Below are 27,236 nucleotides of genomic sequence, written 5' to 3'. Positions count from 1 at the left end.
GAGATATTCTTTATAAAAGTTAAGACTCGTCCACGCCCTCCTAAAACGCCTCGTTTAAACACGCCCCCACATGTCTATGTCACTGTGTGGGAAGATTTGCATAAACCGTGACCGCCCAAATGTATATGCAAAGAAAGAAGGCGTAACTTTGATTCTCGCTGTAGTATTGTTGCTGCCGCCGCCATGTCGTGGGGACGCCGTGTGTTTCGTTATGAAAGAGAAACTACTTTGTTTGGCCTTCCAAAAGAGGACACAACTAGAAATCAGTGGTTAAGTTGTATTTACAACACTGTTCCAGAACAGTTCAACCCAAATATTCAGATGTGAGCAACGCATTTTATGGAGGAGGAGGACTGTTTCCTGGGAGAGTAGCCAACAATGCTGTAATTATGTCCCCACTGGATGCAACAAATATCTCGTTTATAATGGGTTTTATTGGTTTTGTCTCATCGCACCGGGACACAGCATCACAGTATGGTAAGGGTGTAACATTTCCGTCACACGCTTGAGGCATTCGGCCAATCACAATGCACTGGATAGCTGGCCAATCAGAGCGCACCTCGCTTTTCAGAACGATAAGCTTTGTAAAAATCTACGCGTTTCAGAAAGGCGGGGCATACAGGAGAAACAATAATGTACAGTATGTGGAAAATAATGTGTTTTTTTAACCTTAAACTGCATAAACACATTTCATTACACCAAATACACAAAATTATGTTCTTTTTTAGCAACGTCATATGACCCCTTTAAACGATCTTTAAATCTGTCATGGTGGGGTTTGCCACAGTGTTGCTATGTGGTTGCTAGGTGTTCGGAGTGTTGTTAGCGCATTTCTGTGCAGTCGCTGGGGTGGTTTTTAGGTTGCTTTTTGGCCCAAGTCAAAAGAGTCCACTTCCTTTAGTGTAAGTATGGAGTGTTTTTTGCCCACTTCTATTTGAAAATCAAAAGTCCAATTTGCTTAGAATCATAATAGCTTAAAGATTTGGAACCCTGACCCTATATATCACCAATAATCAACAAAAAATATTTTGGACATTCTTTTTTTCAGAATGGTATTGTCTATTTTTTCATATTTAAAACAATATGAATTCTGACTGGTATGTGAACAACTGACCTATGGAGAAATAAAACCAGAACTATGTATTTTTATAGTTCCTTATTCTAATAATATTCTATTTTAGCAACATCATGTTTTCACATACACACTGAATTCTCTAATTAACTGAATTAACTAGTTGTTTCTACTCAACACACTGTCCTTAAGATCACATTTAAAATAATAATGATGATGATGATGATGATAGTAATAATAAAAATCTGTTACATAACTCCTAAACGTTCTTTTTAAGTTCTAGAGCTTCACTTTATGTGTCTTTCTGGAAAATCAGATTGAGAACAGCCAGAAAACAGCCCAGCACCTCTTCTTCACAGAAAACACGCAGTTCATCGATTTTCTGCTGTGTTGCTTCATTCTTTCTCAGGTAATTCCAGTAGAAATCTCTGGGTTCTCGTCCACTCTTGTGGTAGTGTCTGATCACCATAACGGCCCTGTCAGAGGTGAAGACTTGTGTTTGTTTTGCTGCCCTGTTTAGGATGTACATGAAGGCCTGAACTTGATAATAGTACTCATGTGTTTCATTTAGGTGTGCATGACGACCACCATTTTTTGGTTTAGTGAAGACTTTCCCACCATATCTCCAGTGGTTCCTTTACACTCAATCACAAACTTTTCACTTTTTTCCCCTTTTACTTCTGCTAAGAAGTCCAGTCTTCCAAAGAGGAATCCAAAGTCTACTTTGTTACCTTTGGTATACCTCACTCTCCTGTTTGTACCAGTTTGCAGCTCGTGGTAGAACTTGAGGCATTCACCTTCATCTCCTGGGTTCTGGAAATATTTGCCAAACCTTTGTGGAGAAGATGTTATCCAGAGAGCTGACTCGTCAATAGTCTCTGCTCTCAATGTGTCGGACATTCACTGTCACACCTGCAGAAATATTTGCAAGATTGTCTCCAACTTCTAAATGTCTCCAGCTCCTTGACTGTGTTGTAGCATACATAGCAGGTGTGGAGATGGCTTTTGTCTGGTATTTGTCCCTGAACCTGAATTAACAGCTTGTGTTTAATACATTCTTCCTCCACTGTGCTCTTCTGAATCTTCTCTTTTTTCAAAGAATTTTTCCATTGTCTTTCAGTGACAGTGAGTTTTTTAGTTCCCGGCAGCCAAGACGTGGAATGGTGTTAAACTGAAGCTTAACGTTTTCCAGTTCTTTTACAATATCCTGGGCTTTCTGAATGATGCCTGCGTTCTGCGAGAGTCTGATGACCTTAGGGTTTAGGACACCATTGGGCAAGTTAATTCGAAATGACTTTAGCAGTACTAGGTAGTCACTTACCGATATACCACTGGTGCTGGTGCTTCCACTGGAACCAGGCTGTGCTTTTTCAGGCAACAAACCCCTAGAATGATACCCGTTTTGAACTGTCCCCAGTACCTTGCTCTTCTGTTCCTCTTTCATGCTTTCCACCTGTGTTTCCATGGGGTGGTTTTTAGGTTGCTTTTTGGCCCAAGTCAAAAGAGTCCACTTCCTTTAGTGTAAGTATGGAGTGTTTTTTGCCCACTTCTATTTGAAAATCAAAAGTCCAATTTGCTTAGAATCATAATAGCTTAAAGATTTGGAACCCTGACCCTATATATCACCAATAATCAACAAAAAATATTTTGGACATTCTTTTTTTCAGAATGGTATTGTCTATTTTTTCATATTTAAAACAATATGAATTCTGACTGGTATGTGAACAACTGACCTATGGAGAAATAAAACCAGAACTATGTATTTTTATAGTTCCTTATTCTAATAATATTCTATTTTAGCAACATCATGTTTTCACATACACACTGAATTCTCTAATTAACTGAATTAACTAGTTGTTTCTACTCAACACACTGTCCTTAAGATCACATTTAAAATAATAATGATGATGATGATGATGATAGTAATAATAAAAATCTGTTACATAACTCCTAAACGTTCTTTTTAAGTTCTAGAGCTTCACTTTATGTGTCTTTCTGGAAAATCAGATTGAGAACAGCCAGAAAACAGCCCAGCACCTCTTCTTCACAGAAAACACGCAGTTCATCGATTTTCTGCTGTGTTGCTTCATTCTTTCTCAGGTAATTCCAGTAGAAATCTCTGGGTTCTCGTCCACTCTTGTGGTAGTGTCTGATCACCATAACGGCCCTGTCAGAGGTGAAGACTTGTGTTTGTTTTGCTGCCCTGTTTAGGATGTACATGAAGGCCTGAACTTGATAATAGTACTCATGTGTTTCATTTAGGTGTGCATGACGACCACCATTTTTTGGTTTAGTGAAGACTTTCCCACCATATCTCCAGTGGTTCCTTTACACTCAATCACAAACTTTTCACTTTTTTCCCCTTTTACTTCTGCTAAGAAGTCCAGTCTTCCAAAGAGGAATCCAAAGTCTACTTTGTTACCTTTGGTATACCTCACTCTCCTGTTTGTACCAGTTTGCAGCTCGTGGTAGAACTTGAGGCATTCACCTTCATCTCCTGGGTTCTGGAAATATTTGCCAAAACTTTGTGGAGAAGATGTTATCCAGAGAGCTGACTCGTCAATAGTCTCTGCTCTCAATGTGTCGGACATTCACTGTCACACCTGCAGAAATATTTGCAAGATTGTCTCCAACTTCTAAATGTCTCCAGCTCCTTGACTGTGTTGTAGCATACATAGCAGGTGTGGAGATGGCTTTTGTCTGGTATTTGTCCCTGAACCTGAATTAACAGCTTGTGTTTAATACATTCTTCCTCCACTGTGCTCTTCTGAATCTTCTCTTTTTTCAAAGAATTTTTCCATTGTCTTTCAGTGACAGTGAGTTTTTTAGTTCCCGGCAGCCAAGACGTGGAATGGTGTTAAACTGAAGCTTAACGTTTTCCAGTTCTTTTACAATATCCTGGGCTTTCTGAATGATGCCTGCGTTCTGCGAGAGTCTGATGACCTTAGGGTTTAGGACACCATTGGGCAAGTTAATTCGAAATGACTTTAGCAGTACTAGGTAGTCACTTACCGATATACCACTGGTGCTGGTGCTTCCACTGGAACCAGGCTGTGCTTTTTCAGGCAACAAACCCCTAGAATGATACCCGTTTTGAACTGTCCCCAGTACCTTGCTCTTCTGTTCCTCTTTCATGCTTTCCACCTGTGTTTCCAGTCCAGCCATACCCCATCCTTATTTTCAGTTCCTGCTCGTAAGTCGTCATCATCCCGTACCTTCTGTCCATTCAACCAATTTCTCGTCTTCCAGCTCCCATCTTTCAATTCACCCACTCTGGATCTTGAAGACTCCATGTTTTTAATCTTTAAAATTCTTTACACCTATAAAACAATAGCATTAGGGAAATTAATGTAACAAAAATGAATGAATAAAATAAAATACAAATAAAAAACAATGTTATATTTACTTCGATACCTCACACCATTAGTCATGTAAAACCTCCAACAAAACATATTTTTCCACCTCAGCCCTTTTTAAAATTCTATTTAATATTTCAATTTAATAATTTACAGTACATCAATGCAATATTTAAACAAAAATTCCACCTTTGAAATACAATTTAATATTATGTTTTTAATTAATTATCATACACGATTTTAGTCAACCATTTTAGTTTTAGTTAAAAGTCCATCAGGACCAATGATAAGATAAAAATAATATGTTTTTTTTTTTTACAAGATTGAATTAAATATTTCTTTAATTCATTATAATGGAGAGATCAACTTGATTATATGATGTTAGGATAAACTAACATGTCAGAGGACTGAACCATTATCTTATCTAAATTATGGCACCTGAAATTTTTCATGTCTCACCCTGTCATGTGACCTCTATATGCTTTGTTAGTCAAAGGATTTTATCTCTTCTTTTAAAATAATAGCAATTCACTTTTGTTTAGCACATCATGATAATAATGATAATCTAATTTTTTTTTATATAATTATGTCTTTATAGCATTTGTGTATATTTTGTGTATCACATAATTAGTTTTGTCCTGTCAGTACTAATATTTCGTATACATAACATATATAATAAGTGTCTACTCTAAAATAGTGGAGAAAATATATACTTACTGAAGTTTTCATCTGATTCTAGAAGTCAAATCATAACAAGACTTCATCAGTTTAGACATCAGCTGAATAACAGGTCAGCCCAGATTGCAAATGAGCCCTTTATCTGTCACATTTATCAGTCATTTTCTTTCCACCTGATTACATGTGTGTTCATATCATGTTTTTATTTTTGGTAAATTATTAAATGTCAGTGTGAGTCATTCAACAATGACTTACATAAATCTCTTTAAAGATGAACATGTTTCCAATTTCTGGAATAAATGTTTTTAAAATTAAATTAATTGGAATAGTTGAATAGATTAATTATGAATATAATTATTCATATGTTTTAAAATATGAATTAAATTTGTATTAAATATTTGTTTAAAATATTTTTTTGAAAATTGTGTAATGATATGTGTATGCTTAAATGAAAGAAAGTGAAAGTGTTTTAATTAGCTTTTTACTTAATGGCTCACCATTTGATTTGTTTTATTTTAATGTGTTTATTTTTGACATAAATGCATAATATTTTTACTTGTTATTTAAGAAATCAAAATGTTTGATTTCAAATTCAAGAGCTTGGCGTTCATGTTTTCCGCTGGATTTTTTTTAAATCAATTTTTGTTAGCGTATGTATTGCAGGTATGTATTTATTTATTTATTTATTGTACAGACAGGCAGACAGAGATAGACAGACAGACAGACGGACGGACTTTTATTGTGTAATTATATGACGCCGCTGCAGACTTCTATCTGCTACGTCATTTTTGGCGCCGGAAACAGTATAGTAAACATTGGGGGGGGGGGGGCGGAGCGGAGCGGGGTTTCATCGTTTTTTTTGAGCCTCATCACAATCGCCGTTGTTTGAGGAATTCCAACAATACTTGCAAAAGCATAAAATAGACACTGGAACTATATTATATCGATATCATAAGCACCGTGGACTCAACGTTTCCTGGTGGTTGAAAATCAGTGCCGATCGCAGAGAGGTAAAATTCTGGCTGTCTGACACTTTGGGAGTCGCCAGTTCGCCAACATTTTTGCAGCAGCGGATGAGATACTGGGGGTGGACATGGTGTCTGTTTCCACCCAATGCATTGCTTCTGCTCGAACACATATGAAAATAAATAATTGTGCATGGTGTTATTTTGTCTAGTATGCTTCGCAACTTGCTGAAACGTGAATATTGCACAGAACTAATGCAGCAGAACCCCGATCATTCATCACCCGCAGATGACAGATAACATTAACCTTTATATATTCATTTCTAATGTTATATACATTAAAACTAAGTAACATTGTTTTGGTTATTTTAAAGATATTCAATCAAAAGATTTGAACAGACTTGAGTGCTCTAACAAGTTAACAAGTGTGCCTGTTCGACTACTGCATTGTTTTGATTACAATTAGCTGTTTTAATTCATATTTTATGGAACAGGTAAGCATAAAACCTCTTCTAATTCGTTTGTTTATGCATATTTTCCTCTGGTATTCTATTACAAAGTTTGATTGACTGGTCGTCCATCCAGTGAGCATGGAGGCAGGAGAAGACCAGACCAACTCCAGCTCAGCCAATAGCAGCGCAGCATCAGGGGGAAACTCCCGCCCCCCTCAGATAGCTCAAATGTCTCTGTATGAAAGGCAAGCCGTGCAGGTGGGTCACAAAGCCACTGCAAACTCCACTAACAGCCCAACTGAAGTGCAATTTAAATCACTTATTCAGGTCAATGCCTCTGTGTGACTTGAAATGTGTGAAATGTATTTGTCTGTATTATTAAATATGTTTCCAGGCACTGCAAGCATTACAGAGGCAGCCCAATGCAGCTCAGTACTTCCAGCAACTGATGCTGCAGCAGCAGATCAACAGCGCTCAACTCCATAACCTGGCTGCTGTGCAACAGGTCAGACTCAGTCAGTAAATCATATCAAGCAAAATCCACACACACAAAAAAAAAGATTAGTGATATTATCCCCGGTGGATGAGGGAAAAAAAATCATATCAGCTTTGGAAAATCTCAGCCCTGCTGTTTTAATTAGAGGATTCATCATTTTTACCTGGTTGGATAAATTAAGTACACTACTGTTTTTTATATATATATATATATATATATATATATATATATATATTTATTTATTTATTTATTTTCCAGCAAGGACATAATTGATCAAATGTGACAGTAAATACATTTATTATGTTACAAAAGATTCCTATTTTAAATAAATGCTGTTCTTTTGAACTTTATAATGATCAAAGAATACTGAAAAAATCCACAAAAATAATTGCTAATAATTGTTATATTTCTATTAATATAATGTATTTACCATAATTACTATTATTATTATTATTATTATTAAAAACATTCAATAAAATGTATTTTTTCATAAATGTTATTTTACACCAAAAAGTGTACCATCTGTAGTGTTATTCTTCAAATTACTTTTTTCAGTATTTCACCCTGAGATATTTCCTTTTTATACTTTCAGGCAACTCTTGCAGCCAGTCGTCAGTCCAGCTCTCCCAGTAACAGTGTCTCTCAAACTACAAGTTCAGCGCAATGCACAGTGAGTTGTTTTGAATCTATTAAATGTGTGACATGGCTAATGGAAATTACAACTATGCTCAGTTCTTTGTTTGTGAAAATGTGCTTATGCTTGTTTGACGATCATTTTGGAACGTTTTATTGAATAGAGCTGATCTATGGTGTGTTTTTTTTAGGTCAACTTAAGTACCACCTCTGGTGGAGGGATCATGACAAACCCCCGTCCAGTGGGACCTGCCACCTCTGCAACATCAACAGCCCTTAGTCAGTCAGTTTTGTTGGGTGGAAACTCGGGGGGACAGGGTCAGATGTACTTGAGAGTAAGTGTATTGTCAGAGTGCACTTAAATCCAGACCAAGGCCTAATGTAATAACACTGTACAACAGTATAAAACTGTTCACCTGGTGATTGTTAATGTAATGTTTATCCAAGCTCACTCTTTTCCTGAGGTTGTAATTTTACTGGTCTGACCACTCACAGGTAAACCGCTCTCTCAGGGCACCTCTCACCCCTCAGCTCATTTTCATGCCTGGTGGTACGGCGACAGCTGCTGTTGCAACGGTTGCCCAACAGCAGCCCCAGCAACAGCAGCAACAGGAAACAGTTCCCACATCCTCAAGTAACCAGACAGACAATGATCAGGTGTGACATTTGGCCTTCTGTTTTTTTTTTCTTGACATTTAAACTGTGCCATAATCTGGGGCAATGTAGTAAGTGATAAATCCTATTTCCTAAGCAACTTCACCATGCATTGAGACCTGTTTTTATCGTTTTTGTGTCTTTCTTTGTCCACACTCAAATCTTATTGTCTAAAATCCTGCGGAATATAACTGTATATTAAACATCAAATATATTCTTAATGGTTGTGATGGTTTGTGAATGGTTTGTTTAATAGCATTTCACTGTCAGTTTAAAATGAAATATTACTTGTCGGTGGAAATCTGGTTAAACCATAGTGTTAAGATAATTGTTCATTGTGATGTTGCTGGTGTACCCTTCTCCCTTTCACACGTTTCATTATTTTGCCTCTTGCATAATTTCCTTTGTCTGTCTCTCTTTTTTTTAGGTGCAGAACTTGGCTATGCGTTGCGTTTCCACTCCAAGGGTGGCTACTGTTAAGACAGAGTTTGCAGACAGGAAAGAGACTAGTGGTGAGGATTAAAATGAAGATATTACAGGGCTTAACTATAAGTTTTTTTTCTGCTTGGCCAGTCAAGCCAGTTGTTCAGATTTGTACTTGCCCTGCTCCAACACGCAAACAATTTTTTCAAATTTTATATTTATAATTTAGTTTAGTTTATATTTCTATTCTTAGTTTTAATCTTTATTATTATAATAAATATGTTATTTAACATGTTTTTCATTTTATATAGTATAATTAATGAATAATTTATTTTATTTTAATTTTTTTAAACAATAATACATTAATACATAATTAACTTTTTATATTTTTTCACATGTTCCCATTCATGAGGTTTTTTTTTGTTTGTTTTTTAAAGAAATGACAGATACTTTGTTTTATAATTGTTTTTATTGATTTATTTATGTTTATTGTATTTGTATTTTGTGTTCTACTATATTTTTAATGTATAATCTTTGCCATGAAATAGCCTGTGAAGCTGATATGGCAATAAACTTAAATTAACTGTTTTTTTAAAGAAATGACAGATACTTTGTTTTATAATTGTTTTTATTGATTTATTTATGTTTATTGTATTTGTATTTTGTGTTCTACTATATTTTTAATGTATAATCTTTGCCATGAAATAGCCTGTGAAGCTGATATGGCAATAAACTTAAATTAACTGTTTTTTTAAAGAAATGACAGTAAAGATGTAAATAAATCCATATCTCTACATATTTCCAGAGGCGGACAGTAACTAAGTACATTTACTTGAGTATTGTACTTAAGTACGCTTTTTGAGTATCTGTACTTTACTTGAGTATTATTTTTTTCTGGAAACTTATGACTTTAACTTCACTACATTTGAAAGACAAATATAAGTAATTTTAAAAGCAAGTACTTCTGTACTTTTACTTAAGTAAAAATCTGTCTTTACAACTTTTACTTGTAATGGAGTAATATTTGACCTGCAGTATCTGTACTTTCACTCAAGTAATGGAGTTGAGTACTTTGTCCACCTCTGCATATTTCAAATAAATATAGTTCTTTTAAACATTGGAATTCATAAATTAAAATTGTAATAATATGTACAATATTACTGTTTTTACTGTATTTTTAATCAAATAAATGCATTTCTGGTGAGCATAAGATACTTCTAAAACATTGAAAACCCTCATCCACCCCAAAGCTTTTAATAACATTAATACTTTTTTTTTTTAATAATCGGATGATAGGTTTTATTTACAAAGAAAATATGCAATAATTGCTGGACGTTTTGCACTTATTATAATTATAGAGGAAACTCCAAGACAACAACATTCATCAACACTTTTGCTGAGAAACAAAACAATGGCATACATGGCAAAACATTTCAGATTGGCTTGTAATTTTCAATTTATTCTTAATTACCAAGACAATCAAAAGCCATTCTTGCAATTTCAACAACTTGACCTGTTAAGTCATCTAAATAACTGTCCTTATCTAACGAGTTTAAATATTAACACATTTATTACCAAATGTCACAGAAAGCCAAATATTAAAGTTTACAAGGCATAATGATACATGTACACAATCACTCCCTATTGTCCCGCCTTGTATTGCATTTCAAATTCTTAAATGTATATGTCTGCTGCAATCATTTCCAAATGCATTGACTGTAAAATTAACTGTAGTTTCTCTATCTCTCCCTGACGTTTAAGGCTCATTCCCGCTTAACCAGCAAACTCAGACTCAGCAGCAGTTTGGTCAGTCAGCCCAGCAGATCCAACCACAGACTCAACCGCTTGCCAACACCAAACTGCAAAACTGCTCCAACGCCACCAATCCCAGCATGCCTGGCCTCAACGTGAAGGGCGCTAACCAATCTGCTGTCACCCCACAGCATGCAGGAGGTTCCTCCAATCCTCCGTCCTCCTCGCCTTCCCCCTCGCTCCCTCTCTCCCAACTCCTCCTTTCTCAATCTGGCTTGTGCCAAGCTCGAGGAGTACCAGCTGCTACAGCCACCGTTACCCACATCCTGGTGCCCACCTCCAATGTTCCTACCTCTTCTCAAGGCTATCCGATGGGCACTGTGGCAACCAAATCTAACATGACAGCCCAGACGTTAGTTGTGCAGCCACTCCAGCAGACGGGGGCAAATCTGAGCACTGAAAAACTGGGTCATGGAACGGGACATGTGCCCATTCAACCTAAAACTGCTCAGGGGCATCGACTGCCAGTGCAGATGTCCCCTCGCCACCCACCTCCCATTCTCCCAGCACCACCCAACAATGGCCAGGCCACAGGAGGCCATCACCCTCCCCATGTCCCAGTTCAGCTGGTTGGAGCAAGGCACGGCGCACTAGGAAACTCCCAGGCTTTAGCAGTGGCCCAGGCTCGGACCTGTTGCGCCCAGCAGGACACCACGGCTGTCGTGCCTGTCAATAACTCTGGTAGCAATGTTGTTACTATGGTGACTGCCGTGGAAACAGGCAGAGCCGGCATGTGCCTTAAAACAGCCCAAAGTGCCCTCCCAATGTCTCAGATGCAAACCAATCAGAGCCCAGCGTTGAGTCAGGGTAATCCCGCTTTGGTCACACACTCGATGGATGGACAGAATAACTCTGGAGATTCTGTTTTCATTCAGTCTGAACCAGCTCAGGTTAGTAGATAATGGGTGAACTTTATTTCCCTATGGTCTGTCCATTCTGTGACACTCATGCAATCCTCCTTCTCTTGTAGACGAAGCCTGGGATCGCTTCGTTAAAAAGAAAATCTGAATCAGATTTACCCCATGAGATGTCAGCCGAGGCCGTCAATGCAAGTCCGTCAATGCAAGACTCTGCTCCTCCTCTCTCACCAGCTCCCTCACTAGATACAGGTGGGCCATAGGCAAAATGCTTTTGTTTTTTTTTTGTTTTTTAATAATACACTACCTTTCAAAGTTTTGGGCCAGTAAGATTTTTTTTAAAGAAATAAATACTTGTATTGAGCGAGGCCATAGTTAATTGATCAAAAGTAAAAGTAAACATTTATAATATAACAAAAGATTTATATTCCAGACAAATTATGTTCTTTTGGACATTGTTTCTCATGAAGGAATCCTGAAAAAAATGTGCCTTGGTTTCCACAAAAACATTAAGCAACACAACTGTTTCCAACATTTATAATAAAAAAAATTGTCATTATAGGAATAAATAACACTTAAAATATATATTAAAACAGAGAAGTTACTTTAAATTGTAAGTTATATTTTACAAAAAAACTTTTTTTACTATAATTAATAAATATAGCCTAGATGGTTAAAAAATGGAAGTGTTGCTGGTCACATTTTGATTCAAAGGTTTAATTCATACTTTTTAAAATTTATTTTTAAACATAATCTACTATTAAAACAAATGTGTAGCTTTACATACACATTTGCAAATGAACCATCCAGTAATGATTAGAGTTGCACAATATATATCGGTTCCATTTTGGTTATCATCCTTTTTTTCCTGTTGTTGGTTGATGCTCACTTGCCCCAATTTTTATCTTTAGATTACCTCTGCAATCAACACTCACTCACTAATCATTTATTAATGCTGTTAAATGTAATTTTTTTTTTAAATCTCAAAATGAATATTTACTTTTTACACTGTACATTATAACATGGTGATGCGCGAATTGTGAGACTGACGTGATGATTTGTCTTTTTGACAATCTTGTCACATCCAAATCCTGCTGCAAGTTTGCATCTAATGTAAATATAATAATATAACTAATGTAAATGATAAAAATGTAATAAGCATGTATTTTTATAATTTAATGTTTATGAAGCAGTGCAGGAAATACTGTTGAATCGCCATTTTATCTTCTCATTTATATTAATGTTGTGCTCTTATGAACAATCTTTTTTTCCTTGTCTATTTGTTGTTTAGTCCCAGAGATGGCGTTCTCCTCTCCTCCTACTCTCTCTCTTTCTCTCCCTCTCCCTCTCCCTCGTGGAGGAGGGCAAGGTGATCGAGCACCTGTCCCACAGGCTGTGGTCAAACCTCAGGTTCTCACTCACCTCATTGAAGGCTTTGTTATCCAGGAGGGAGCCGAACCTTTCCCTGTGAGTCTATCTGCTAATTACAAATCTAGTTTTTCATGAAAAGGCATAATTTTTTTTAGACCACAAAAGAAAGATAATCCAGCGATAGTAATTTAGTGGACCAAAGGTCTGAGAAGAATAAAACACACATGAACTTTTCTTTCTGATTGGCAGGTGACTGGGCCATTGAAAGAACTTCCTGTGGCTGTTCCACCCATCCTACATCCAGAGAACATCCGCTCTGATAGTGAGTTTTTGTGTTTCAAAGTTTTGTGGAAAAATATTTCCTATGAAGTTGTTCAGACATATTTTATATATTCTCTCTATCTCTTGCACATTGTGTCTTTATATCGTTTACAGAGTTAAAGTGTGAATACTGTCTAAGATTTGCACCGGCCAGCCAGTTCAGACGATCCAAGCGCTTCTGTTCCAAAAGCTGTGCCAAGAGGTAAGACCAAAATCATCTCATTCTTAAAACGTCTCTTTAATAAAAAATGTATATAGAAAAAAATGTAATTAATTATTAATTACCTGAATGAGTATGTGCTGTGTATTGTTGTATTTACATCCAAACCTTTTCATACAGGTACAATGTCAGCTGCAGTAATCACTTCCGTGTTAGTAGGGGTCTTGAGGGTGTAGAACGGCCACCAGGGGCCCCTGCTGTGCAGGATGTTATTGCTAGACGCAGAGGCCCTCGCAGAAGCAGCTCTGAGATCGCCTGTGCTAAAATAACAGGCAGGCATCTTCCTGTAAAGGTGAGATAATGGACATTGCAGCAACCTGATTATAAGATAATCAAATTAAAATCTTATGTACACTACCATTCAAAAGTTTAGGGTCAGCAAGTTTTTATGTAAATACTTTTAATACTTTTATTTAGCAAGGATGCATTCAATTTATAAAAAGTGACAGTAAAGACATTTATAATGTTACAAAAAATTATATTTCAATTAAATGCTGTACTTGTGAACTTTGTATTCCTCAAAGGATCCTGAAATAAATGTATCAGCCTTTCCACAAACATATTAAACAGCACAACTGTTTTCAACATTTGTAATAATAATAATGTTTAGTGAGCACCAAATCAGCATATTAGAATGATTTCTGAAGAATCATGTGACACTGAAGACTGGAGTAATGGCTGCTGAAAATTCAGCCTTTCCATCACAAGAATAAATTACATTTTAAAATATATTAAAATAGAAAATTATTATTTTAAATTGTAATAATATTTCACAATATTACTGTTTTAAATTTATTTTTAATCAAGTAAATGTAGAGCTGGTAAGCATAAGAGCCATTCAAAAACGTTTGAACAACAGTGTAGATATACGAAGTCACCCAAAGGGAACTGAAAATCATACTTCTAATATCCACAGTTTTAAAACATTTTAAATAATTATGTTTTTCTTGTTTTAATGAATATACTTTAATCTATGATTTTTTTTTCCTCTTTCGCAGTGTCGTTCAGAATCTAGTCGTTCTGAGGACATCTCCAGCTGTGAGGGTGAGGAAGAGGAAGACTTCCTGTCACTCTCTCCCAGCTCATCCTTCTCATGCCCAAGACCAACCCACTATGGCCCTCAGTTGGATGACACAGCACCATGTGGCCTCCCAGTGGATGAGAACCACTTCCTATCTGGCAACCCTGCTCACTGGAGTGTGGAGGAAGTGTGTCAGTTCATTTCTTCTCTTCAAGGTTAGTGTTCTGATGCTCCTCTGGATGTACCTATGTGTTGTGCTCACCTGTATATTTATTATATCATGTGCTCCTCCATCTCTTGTCAGGTTGTGAGGACCTGGCATCCCAGTTCCTGTCACAGGAGATCGATGGGCAGGCACTGATGCTACTTAAGGAAGAGCATCTTATGTCCACCATGAACATCAAACTCGGTCCTGCCCTCAAAATCTGTGCTTCTATCAACAGCCTGAAGGATTGAATGAGGGATGGAGAGAGAGAGATGCAGCAGGACTAGAGCTTTATACTTCTGTCACCAGCCTGAGAAACTGAAACTGATGGGCATGAAAAGATTTTATGGCTGACCTAGAGATGAATCAAAAAAAAAAAAAGAAGGAAAAACGGGACTGAATAACATCTGAAGGGGAAAACAAGTGATGCCTTATTAAAAGCAAACTATTTACTGTCGTATTTTTGTTTAAATGCAAAAGCCTGGATTTTTTAAATAATATTGTTTTCAATGATGACTAGATTGGAGCTGACTAGTTTTCACTTTAATTTGTCCTACTTTCAAACTGTTCTAAAATGAATGAGAGTGATCGTAAAGGAAAAAATAGCACAAAGATGATTATGTATAATCTTTAAATGACAGAATTTATTACTTTGGAGGTGATAAACATACGTCTCAATTCTGGATTTTGAATGTGCTACATATATAATATCTTGGCTGTGTTTGAATGGGCATGTGTGCCTCGCATCTCTGATTTGAAGCAGTCACTGTAATGTGTAGCATTTAAGTCAGTATGTTTGTGTCCTTTTATGTTTGTCAGTTATGTTAAACAATAGTTATCAAAGTATGACTGATAATGACATTAAGAGACAGTAATCAATGATATACCTGTAGTGCTTTTAACTATCAGAGTCAAAGATGTGAACAAGTTGCCTTTATAAAAAAAAAAAAAAAAATTTTTGTTGCCTCTGACAGCTGGATCTTCCTTCAGGGCTTCCCTTATTTTTCCCTAAAAAGTCAACCGAGTGTCAAATTTTGTTTAGAAAGCCTGTTGTTTTCAGTTGATCAGCACTTGACTAAGGGATTGTCCATTATCTTCGGTGTGCCATTTAGGAAGTTTATACAATTAGATTCCCATACGCTATATAACTCGGTCTGCTATGGAACTATGGCAATCTAAATGGTCATTGCAGCCATTAGTGATCTCATACTGAAGCTTTCTGTGTGTGCATTCCTGTTTCACTGCTATTAATGAGTCAGTGGCTGGGAGAGATGTAAAATCTGTAGTTATGTTCTCACTAAACAGTATTACTGAATGGAAGTAGGTTTTGTTTCTTTTTATAAATCATAGACTGAAGGAGTGATTGGATAACTGATCCTAGAACAATATTTTTTTTCTTTTTGTACAGTAGATGGTTAGGAAACTTTTAATTTGTATTAAAAAGTAGCAGCATTATTTTTGGGTACAAATTACCAGCTTCATAGACAAGTATTATGAGGAGGTAGTGTGTGAATGTTTATGAGAGAGAGAGAGAGCGCTGTGTGCTGGTGCTCTAAACATATGGCTGAGTTTCTTTGTATGCTTAAATATGAATAAAGAATGTGCTGTGACATTCACATCCAGTTATTTCCTGGTTAGCCAATTAGCATTAGTTTCTGGTCCTTTTTTGAAATGCATTGATGGCTTTGTCAATGGATAATGCACGTCTTTTTCTTGAACGTTTTTTTGTTTTGTTTTTTTGTGATTTTTTTTAAACAAATTCAACTAAAAAGGGTTGTTTTCGATTATTTGATTTGCTACAATTGAGCTTAAATATGTCTTTCTGCAGGTTACATCCTTATGCCAGTAGGTGGCAACAAGTTACTAGGAGTGAGTTAACTTCTGGGTGGCCGCGGGTCCTTAAAAAGACTTAAAGAGCAGGTCATAAGGTATTTTAAAGTGTCCTAATATTGTGTTTAAAGGTTTAAATGCAACTAAGGTCAGAAAACATTGTAATTTTCTCAGAATATACATTTAATATTAGAATCATTTTTCAATGATTTCGAAACGATTCGTTCGAAGCAGTTCTGAGCTTAAAGAGTTGGTCATATGGTATTTTAAAATGTCCTAATATTGTGTTGAAGTGCCCTACAACAGGTTTAAATGTATCTAAGGTCAGAAAACATTGTAATTTTCTCAGAATATACATTTAATATTAGAGTCATTTGCCAATGATTTCGAAACGATTCGTTCGAAGCAAGTTTGGAGCAAACCCCTCCCTTCCATAAGCCTACTCTGCTCTGATTGGTCAGCTGGCCAAGCCTGCTGTGATTGGCACAAAGAGGAGTCCTTGAGCAAGTTAGCGAGCGCTACCATTGGCAAAGCACCTTTACATAAAACAATAATATAGTGCTCCAATCAAGCGGCAACCTCCCGCTCTCTCTCGTGAAGCCAACAAGGAAGTGACTTAAACTGTAATTCATCAACTGGCCGCTAGAGGCTGGCTGCAAAAGGGAGTCAATCCCATAGACTCCCCATGTTAAAATGCCCAACTTTACAGCAGAAAAAAATATGTTTACAGCCTGGTTCAAAAAATGATTTTGGTTTATATAGCTAATTTTGCCCTTCATGACAACTGTGAGGGGGGTGAATTTTTTTATAACTCATCCCTTTAAATTATACTAAGCCTTAAAGTTCTGCATAATTAAGGGCGTGGCCACTTGAGTGACAGGTGGATTGCCACTGCTTCGATTATCCGGGAGTGACGCGCGGTGACGCACTGCCAAGATGGCGACGGCCGGCTCCGCCCACTTTTGAGATTCAAAAATCTACGGGTGACGTCACGGACACTACGTCCATGTTTTTATACAGTCTGGCTCCAATCCGTTCTTATAATAATGACATAAAATACAAAAACACTTATGCAAGCAAATTGTGCCCACAGCTAAAGTTTAGCTGCTAAACTGTGAACACTTAACAACTTTGCAGACTGTTTACATTGAAGGATAGCTACTTTACAAACTGCAAAAAATATATTTTTCGAAAACCCATGACCTCTTTAAAAAGTTTTCCTTTAAAAAAAGGCCTTAAAAGACTTAAAATGTCTTTAATTCAAATTCAGTGGGTCTTAAATATTGTTGGCCATATTACTGCAAAAATGTCTCCAGTATGGAAATGTTACATTGATTTTAGTTCAACAAACAAGTACTATATTAAAGGTGACATATCATGAAAATCTGACTTTTCCAGGTTTTAAGTGCTATGATCAGGTCCCCAGTGCATCTACCAACCAAGGAAACGTGAAAAAGTTTAACCCAATCACTTTGTTTTGGTAAGCCTTTTTCTGCAAGAGTCTGAAAAAACAAGGGAGTCTGATTTCTCTCCCTTGGTGACGTGGCAAAGGGATCTCATTATAATATCACCGCCCCTTAATCTGTACGTTTCCACCCATGGCCTCATCATTTTGATTTCACAAGCAACAACTCTAATGCCATGGTGAAAGTTTGAGCAAAACATGTTAACTGTTCTGTCTTTGGCTGCACAGACGAGCACAGAACACTGTTTAGAGTCCCAGCCTCAGAGGAGACAAGAGAGCAGTGGATTTATTGATTCATTTACTGTATATTGCTGCTGCCACACAGATCTAAAATAAACATGCAATTTATTTCCCAGCTGTTTACATTCACAGACATAACCGACTGTTTTTGTAACTCATGTGTTTTTTATGTAAACTTGTGTGTGAATGAGAACTTAGTTTAGTAATCACATGCTGTGACAGCCGCTTTCTGTCCGTGTGCTTCGGATGTGTGCTCTCAGAAAACTGTAGCTATATCAGAAGTTTAAACTAATATGGTTTAACACACATGATTTCAGCTCGATAAACATGATAATCAGAACCAAAACAGATGTTTTTTTTAGCAGGTACAAGCTGTAATGGCGCATTCTGGAAAAGGTGGGGGGAGCAGCAGCTTATTTGCATTTAAAGAGACAGGCCCGAAAAATAGCCTGTTTCTGCTTCCACTCAAAATAGGCATTTTCAAAATGATATAATTAATGAGCTGTGGGTTATTTTGAGCTGAAACTTCACAGACACGTTCTGGGGACACCAGAGACTTATATTACATATTGTAAAAAGGGGCATAATATGTCTCCTTTAAGTTACTTACATTTTAGACACAGTATTGACTGTTTTGTTCTATTTCACCAACGAAAATAGTTCCAAACAAAGATCAGAACAAGTATTTGCACATTGTCCAAACATTGTTACTAAATGATTCAGCACCATCTACTGGCGGTTTAGTCCCATGTTTAAAAGTATGCATTTCTTTTTTGTATATTCAAAATTGGATTTATAACATTTAACAAATGGTCTTGATTGAGATCAGAGAATATCAGAGATGATATGTTCTTGTTTTTTATTTATTGTACAAAGATGTGTTAAAAGAATTGGGGAAGATCCAGTGACTGAAGAGGAATAAAATACAGATTAAATCAAGATGCACATATTACATATAAACAAGTCTTGCTAAAATCATCCAAATAAGTTTTAAAATTTTGAGTCAGACTCAGCATGGGCTGGAAATCATAACTTTAAAGGGTTAGTTCACCCAAAAAAATAAAATTCTGTCATTAATTACTCACCCTCATGTCATTTCAAACCCGTAAGACCTTCGTTCATCTTCGGAACACAAATTAAGATATTTTTGATGGAATCTGAGAGCTGTCTCACCCTGCATAGACAGCAATGCAACTGAAATGTTCCCAAGTCCAGAAACGTAGCAAGGAGATCTGTAAAATAATCCATGTGACATCAGTTGTTCATCTGCAATTATACGAAGCTACGAGAATACTTTTTGTGCACAAAAGAAAAAAAATAACGACTTTATTCAACAATTCGTCTCCTCCGCATCACCCTATAGCGCCATTTTGGAGAATATCCGCTGGACGTAAACAACGTATGCTGTTCTGTGTTTTACGTCCAGCGGATATTCTTAGTTCAGATTCCATCAAAAATATCTTAATTTGTGTTCTGAAGATGAACGAAGGTTTTACGGGTTTGAAACGACATGAGGGTGAGTAATTAATGACAGAATTTTCATTTTTGGGTGAACTAACCCTTTAAACAAGACTGCATCATTAACCTGGCTCTTCTACGTTTAAGGTGGTATACAGCAAAAACTACTGGGCATGCGCACATCAATATAGCGTAATTTTTCTCACACTGTACAACAATAATGACTCTTTTTGCATTATTGTAAGGGGTAGGTTTAGGGTTGGGGTAGGTGTAGACATTAAAACACAATCTAATAGGTATAAAATTATATTTATTGTTAGCTTCCGGTTTTTGCTATATCCCTTAGCCACAACCCTCTTCTAATGCTAATTTGTCTGTCCTGAAAAATGTATCTAAATTTTGCTTGATCAGATCAGTCAAGTAATTTTGAACCTTCTCAGTGTTTATTGCTTTAAACTACACCGTTTCAAAGCATCCGGTTCAAATATCTAACTGTACAACAAAAGAGCCATTTGACCAACATAAATAAAATCCTAGAATTTGGCAACACTGCAATTTGTTCAATGCCTTTTAAAGAAATTATAATATCTGTAAACATTCTCTAAAATTAACATTTCATACATTCAAATTCTTTAATGTCAGTATGGCTGTTCAACAGTCAATTCACTCAGCAGGAAGCACTGGAGAAGCACAGTTTACACCACAAACACCAAATAATATATTCATATAGATGTGATGTTTTTATGTAGAGTCATGTGGAGTTTAGAAAATGGTTTAGTTGTTGGATTCTCCATATCCCGCTTCCTTCAGATATTGTTCAGTATTGATTGGCTCAGGCACCCGGATAACACTGCTGTCATTGGCACTCTTCTCTCCTGATTGGAGTTTACGCCTGACCTCAGCCAATGAGGGGCGGTCGTGCTCCTTCCACTGACAGCAAGCTTTGATAAGTGAGTAACTGGAGAAAAGCAGTAGCAATAATTGTTTATTTTGAACATACGCACTATATAAGCAGTAAATTAAAATACAATAAATTAAAAAAGCAATACAATAATTTTACAAAACAATAATTCTAAAGGTGCATTTACAGTGAGTTGGAGCAGTTGTTTGGTTTCTTCAGGGTTTTCCCTCGCTGATGATACTGTAGAAGTTCCTTTGCTGGGATTTCAGCAAAGGGGACCTCACCTGAAAGTATAAAGAATAGGATAAACAAAAATGTTAAAGGTCAGATTTATTAATCATTCTAAACCAGATACAGTCAACTTAAATCATTCCAAAAGAAAAGGACAGCAGACTCACCAAGAGTCACCATTTCATACAGTAGCAGCCCAAATGACCAACTGTCAAAAAGATCAAGAAACACAGGTATTCGAGGAGAAAATGTGAATGTAGTTTTTCCTGAAAACATGTATTGTGCTTTTTACTTACACATCACTTTTCGGAGTGGCTGGTCTCTTGGCCAATAGCTCGGGAGCCTGCCACTTTTTTATCCCAGGATCTTCACTGTGATTAGCACTTGTTGAAGTCCTTGCATACAAATCACCCAACCCCCAGAGTTTTGCGGTACAAATCCTGCTGACTAACACGCTGCGAGCCTTGATGTTGCAGTGGAGAAGGTCTTTGCTATGGAGAAAGTCCTACAGCGAAAGAAGTAAAAATGTCCATCCTTGAAACTGAGCAAAACACCATGATTGGTGTCATATTTGTTCCAACTAATGCTTATATTGCCACTTCAAATGCCAGAATGCTTGGATTTTGACACTGAGTAGGTGGTGATAACAACATTGTGCTCACCAGTGCAGAGGACACATGTGAAGCCATGGTGAATATCTTTTTCTCTGTCATCTGATACATGCCGTCTGCTCCAACGTTATCCTGTTTAATACCACATGACAAATGAATTTGCAACAAAATAAGTTTATTTAGATGCACAACCATTGAGATCAACAACATAAGATATAGGAAGCATTTTAGAACTTTCAAAAGTTGATAAACATGCAAATGAAAAAAACAGATATAGCCACAATTTAAGAATTTGTTCCCATGACATTCATTTGTTCCTATTATTTATTAGTTTGATTTAACTAAAACAAGGGAACTAATTATTAATTATTGGCCACAAAATCTTGTTAATTTCTTCCCTGCATGTCATGTACAGGGCTCTGTACCAATTTATTTCATATTATTTTATTGCTATTTTGCTTTTTTTCTTCTTCTCTCATTTAGACATTTTTTGCCCTGCATGTACCAACCCTGGGCTCTGTACCAATTGATTTTCCATTATTAATTTTTTTTTATATTTTATTGCTATTTTGCCTTTTTTTTCAGATTTTTGCATTTTTCTCCCTGGTGTCAGTGACTCTATAAGAATTATGACCTATGTAAAGCTGCTACCTGTTCTAAAACATCTTGATCAAACCTCTTACCTGTCTACACCTCCACAGGAATCCGAGCAGATCTCTGTTCTCCATCTCTTCAATAACAGTAATGAGAGGAACTCGCAGGGATATAACTCCCAGAAGCTCCGGTAAGAAGGGATGGGGCCCTAACTGGGAAAGGAAGGACGCAAAGCCCAAGAATGACTGACTTTCCTGGTTACTGGCTGAATCTGAGTATAAGAATGAAAAAAGGAGAGTGAAACTGGAATTCAAGATCTCAGTCAGATGTTATGACTATATCATAAATCACTTGGGCACCTTTAAGTACACGCAGAACCACATTTCTGTTTTCCATACGAGCCCTGTAGAGTGAGACAGATCTGTCTGACTTCAGAGAGTATGATGCTGGGAGAGGAGACACCCCTTTGAATTTCTCGGGCAGTCGCTGTCGTGGAAGTTCCCTGGGCTTTGTGAAGGCTGAAGCTGCGGCGCCAAAAGAGCCTCCGCCATCGGTAAAGGCCACATTGTTGGCATTGAATGAGGCACGTTCATGCCTATAGGAGTCTCGAACTGGGTTGAACGTCATGTAAGATGTAGTGTCCAATGCTATGGGCTCACCTTCAAGAGCATTCAGACCCAGAGGAGCTACGTATAGGGAGATAGAAAAAGAGTTGTTTAGGTGGGATTCAATGAATCAAAAGTATGAAAAAAAAACAGAACAGGATACTTAATCAAATATATTACCCATCAAATATCATGTTTGCTTACTTGAAGTCAGTATCAAAACCATTTTGTGCAAACCCATCTCAATGTGTAGATAAGAGGTGTGATTCATACGCATTCACAACACATGTGTGGCTCATACGCCCAGTAGTTTGCATTTGAGATGCAAAATTTGTGCTTAACACTAAAGCAAATATTTAATCCCTGTATTATGTACAGACATTCTATATGTATGTTATTAATTAGGAATTACATTTTTGTGATTAACTTTTCATGCAATTTTGAAACATACACCTCAATTTTGTTATGCATCATACATGTAACATAACATACATGCACGTTTTTTTGCATATAATACAAAACATTGAACTATATACTGCCAAAACCTTAAAGAAGAAATAAAGACAAGTGAACAATGTGAAAAGATAATGTGAAAACAATGTGAAAGATTGGCAAACGTGAATTATTGTATTTTTTTAGCAGCAGTTAAACCTTCAAATTAGTATTAATAGTATGAGTGGATTTATCCTTAAATAAAAACCCAATTGGGAATTGGGAATATCCTGAAGAAAATAAATATACGATTGTATATTATCATAATTTCATAATCATGTGACAGTAATACAACAAAAGTAAATAAATTCCCCAAATTAACCACCAAAATAATACTAATCTAAAATAGTATTTGATTAGCAATATAAACATATTTTCAACTTTTATCTATGCCACTCTTGGCATGTTGTTTCCTGAATATATATGCAGACACTGACCATCAATGCCTTGCAAGTTTCTCCTAGTCCTGGTTGCTCGACTGGACCTGGGTTGCAGCTGATCCACCTTCTCAGGACAGAACCTCAGCAGCAGGAGAAACAGCAGTGTGACCAAGAAACTCATCAAAAACAACACCGGTACGATTATCACTTCCTGTTCATAAACACGGATCTCTGAGGGAGCAGATCACATGTTGACATGGAATAAGAGTGATATTTTTGAAATTTTAGCTTACAACTTTGGAGACATACTTGTCAAATGGTGATGGTGCCTTTGTTTTATCTGACAGACATGATTACTCACCACACAATGTGTCTCCAGGTTTACATTCAGAATACACAGAACTTGAAGAGGTCGCCATCCTGCGCAGAGACAGAACGTGGATTTAAAAGGTTGGAGATTTTTTTGATTAACTACTTACTTGTTTACCAAAGTATAGCACTGTGTTTCATGTTGCTTTCCAAATACGGAGAACACTGAATCAATGTGGATTTTAAGTGTTTAAAATTGAAACCTTCTAAAAATCTCTTATAATGGCAGTATAAATCATCATACTGATTTCTGGGTCAGTGTAACATGATCAGTCTTTCTAATCAGCATAAAAGGCTTTGGGTAATAGAGACAAATCATCACCTCATCATCAGTGTTCATTCCAGTAAAAATGAGTTTGTTTTTTTCGGGAACAAGAAAATAGGAAAAATAGTAGGAAATACATTTCACATGTAAATATGTGAATTCTATGTGTTTACACGTTGAGAGTGTTTTGTAAGTATAATCTCAAAGACGCTACACTACACACTTGTGCTCTGTGTGCAATATGAGAGGACCTCTTTTGTGAACAAACAGTGAACACCCAGTCTAATGGTTTCTAAATGTCAATACAAAAGTACTAGCATTTGCAATACTTTGTGTGTGTTCATAGCTGTAATTGTCATTTGTGTTGTGCTACTAGATGAATGTGTTCTTATAGGCCTGTAAGTGTGGCTAAATGTGTTTTCAGACTGTAAAGTAAAAGGCCGCTGTATTAGCTCAAATTCTGACACGTTCATACACGGAACGGCCTTTTTATTTAGATTATGATGCTCAACCTGTTTGTCTGCATTTTTCATTCTTAAAGACTACACAGTGACATGTCATATAAACAGAGGCACATAAGGAAACTCACATAAGCAACTGAGATATATTATGTAAATATCTTGACTTAGTAAATGTATTTAATATAGTGTATCTAAAACAAATATTATTTACTTTTATTCAGCAAAGATTCAGTTGATCAAAGTGACAGCAAAGACATTTACAATTAAAAAAAGAAAAAGATTTCTATTCCAAATAAATGCCGTTCCTTTTTAACTTTGTTCATCAATAAAAAATGTATCACAGTTTCCACCAAAAATATTAAGTATTAAGACTGTTTTCAATAATGACAATAAGAAATGTTACTTGATTTCTGAAGGACCATGTGACACTGAAGACTGGAGTAATGCTGAAAATTCAGCTTTGCCATCACAGGAATAAATTACATGAAAAAAATATATATTAAAAAAGAAAACTAATTAAATTAAATTACATTTTAATAATATTCAAATAAATACTATTTTGGGGACTTTCAAAAACATTAAAGAATCACACTGACCCCAAACATTTGAACAGTAGTGTAATGCTCTCTATATAGTGTATTTTGTCCTTCTTTAATATAATTGTGGAATGTTTTGACATCATCGTATGTGTTCTGTGTACTTTATAATATAAACTAATTCACAATAGATAAATTATCAAATCATCTGACAGCTAATTCCAGAAGTGGGCCTGCCTTGTAAACAAGACTACAGTACAAGACTAAGTTACATTCACTGTTGGTTTTGCCTACAGGTCTGTATTGGCCTACCTGCTGGACACTGTAGTTGTAGGTAGTCTTACTCCTTGATGTTCAGCCTTCCTTGTGTCTCAGATTGTCTCTATTCAGATAGTATCATCTCCATGATGGAGATGATATCCCATTGTTGTATACATCACTCAGTCCCATGTTATACAGTGTCACCGGTACATCTTATTTGTCCTCTTTCTTGTTTCTAGAGAATGTTCTTATGGTGTACTGTATACTAAGCCTGCTTGTGTTTGTCTAGGTCACACCTTTGTTGGTTACTTAGCTCCACCCTCTTCACCTGTGCTCCGTCTCTGTTGTTGGTAACACCCTCCTTTTCTGTAGGGCTAATTTTTTTTATTTAAATTTTTTTTACAGCCCAAGGGTTTATTACAGTGCAGAGCCATTTCTGCATTTCACAGAGTATCATTTACTGCTGTCAAACCCTGTGAAATTGCACTATATCCAGTTAAATGCCCAGACCCTGCCTTTATCGCTACTTGTGTTAAACTTATCTCATCTATCATGTTCAGCATATGTGACATTTTCTTCTTCTTCCTGAATATAACCAAACCAAAACCTGATTATCCAGCTCCTCAAGTTTCTCTAGGATGTTCAGACATCCAGGCACAACTCCTGGCTCAATCAATGTCCATTACACACAGTAAAAGAGGGCGTGCAGGTTTACCTTTCATCCACTGTTTATGGTTTAGAATGAAAATGGTTTCGTCAGCACTTGCATTCAGTGTCTGACAACTGATGGTTTTAAGTAGGACTTCAAAAAGTTCATAGTAGGAATGCACAATTCAACATTCGGGTGCATCACTAACCAGTTAAAATCGGTTAATCAGCAAGCCACAAGTAAATATTATAAAAAGTGATCAAACATGACAAAATAGGTCTTTACTGGCTAAAACTATAGACCATGCTAATTGTTTATATTTAACACAGAATAATATTTTATGGTCTACACACATTATCAGACATGGACTAAATATTTTACACCCTAGGTAAATAAAGTCTATTTTTTAATTGTAAAAATGTAAAACATTTTCTGGTAGTGTTAGGGTGTCGGGTTAGGTTATAGTATTTATAACTAGCTCAATACAGGAACAGATATAGCAAATTATTAATAGGGTGGCATGAGGGTGGCATGATGATTCTGAGGTGTGCCAACACTAAAGCAAGTGCATGTGGTCAATGTGTCATGTGGATTTCTGGTCTGATATACACATCTGTGTGCATGAAGAACAGTAGCATTACCATAAAGTAATCTATATTGTTTAAAAACAATAAAAAATAAATATTAAAATATAAATACCCAGGGCAGTGAGGGCACCAAGACGTTGGCTATTAAATCAACATATTCTAAATGTCTCTGAGCTCGTAACAGTATGTCTATCATTAATGCATACAGAAGACTATTTTATTAATAATGCACAGGCTGCTCAGATGAATCACAAATTTTAATGCATCAAGTTTGAGAGCAACAAACCCTTCTGTCTTACGTGGACATTATGGAAGGTCACCCAGAACACCATAGCAACCATATAGCAAAACCCTAGCAGCTGCCTAACATCTCTCTCTCTCGCTCTCTCACACTCTCTCCAAGTCTCCTTTTACTAGGCAAGGCCTTTATCGAGCCAACATAATATTCTAAATGTCTCTGAGCTCGTAACAGTATGTCTATCATTAATGCATACAGAAGACTATTTTATTAATAATGCACAGGCTGCTCAGATGAATCACAAATTTTAATGCATCAAGTTTGAGAGCAACAAACCCTTCTGTCTTACGTGGACATTATGGAAGGTCACCCAGAACACCATAGCAACCATATAGCAAAACCCTAGCAGCTGCCTAACATCTCTCTCTCGCTCTCTCACACTCTCTCCAAGTCTCCTTTTACTAGGCAAGGCCTTTATCGAGCCAACATTGTTTATCAAGTTAAGATCAGGGCCGGTATTCATAAAA

General features: G+C 36.5%; 2 protein-coding genes across 4 annotated transcripts; one reads left to right on the top strand and one right to left on the bottom strand.

The window, feature by feature from the left end:
- Positions 1–5,933: 5,933 nt before the first annotated feature.
- phc1 (polyhomeotic homolog 1) lies at positions 5,934–14,992 on the top strand. Of its 3 annotated transcripts, none has more exons than XM_016234848.1 (15): positions 5,934–6,116; positions 6,657–6,781; positions 6,918–7,028; positions 7,612–7,689; positions 7,844–7,987; positions 8,148–8,309; positions 8,734–8,818; positions 10,491–11,431; positions 11,512–11,650; positions 12,690–12,865; positions 13,019–13,091; positions 13,205–13,292; positions 13,431–13,602; positions 14,309–14,546; positions 14,636–14,992. In XM_016234848.1, the coding sequence occupies exons 2-15, from the start codon at positions 6,662–6,664 to the stop codon at positions 14,785–14,787; spliced, it is 2,679 nt and encodes an 892-aa protein (XP_016090334.1). In that variant the 5' UTR covers positions 5,934–6,116; positions 6,657–6,661; the 3' UTR covers positions 14,788–14,992. The 3 variants fall into 3 exon arrangements, with proteins under 3 accessions (XP_016090334.1, XP_016090333.1, XP_016090335.1); XM_016234847.1 differs by having other exon boundaries at positions 6,632–6,781; XM_016234849.1 differs by lacking the exon at positions 5,934–6,116 and adding an exon at positions 6,551–6,565.
- Positions 14,993–20,131: 5,139 nt separating this feature from the next.
- On the bottom strand, positions 20,132–25,465 carry LOC107552846 (tyrosine-protein kinase STYK1-like). Its single transcript, XM_016234850.1, has 10 exons — positions 25,287–25,465; positions 23,705–23,763; positions 23,401–23,574; positions 22,226–22,552; positions 21,956–22,137; positions 21,324–21,404; positions 20,958–21,166; positions 20,829–20,869; positions 20,618–20,714; positions 20,132–20,487 (listed from the first exon to the last, which is right to left on the bottom strand). The coding sequence occupies exons 2-10, from the start codon at positions 23,760–23,762 to the stop codon at positions 20,304–20,306; spliced, it is 1,353 nt and encodes a 450-aa protein (XP_016090336.1). The 5' UTR covers position 23,763; positions 25,287–25,465; the 3' UTR covers positions 20,132–20,303.
- Positions 25,466–27,236: the final 1,771 nt, after the last annotated feature.

Source organism: Sinocyclocheilus grahami, unplaced genomic scaffold (genome assembly GCF_001515645.1).
Source record: "Sinocyclocheilus grahami isolate Dianchi unplaced genomic scaffold, SAMN03320097.WGS_v1.1 scaffold459.1, whole genome shotgun sequence".
Classification (NCBI taxonomy): domain Eukaryota; kingdom Metazoa; phylum Chordata; class Actinopteri; order Cypriniformes; family Cyprinidae; genus Sinocyclocheilus; species Sinocyclocheilus grahami.
Note: the sequence above shows the minus strand (reverse complement) of the source record. Positions and strands in the feature narration are given on the sequence as shown.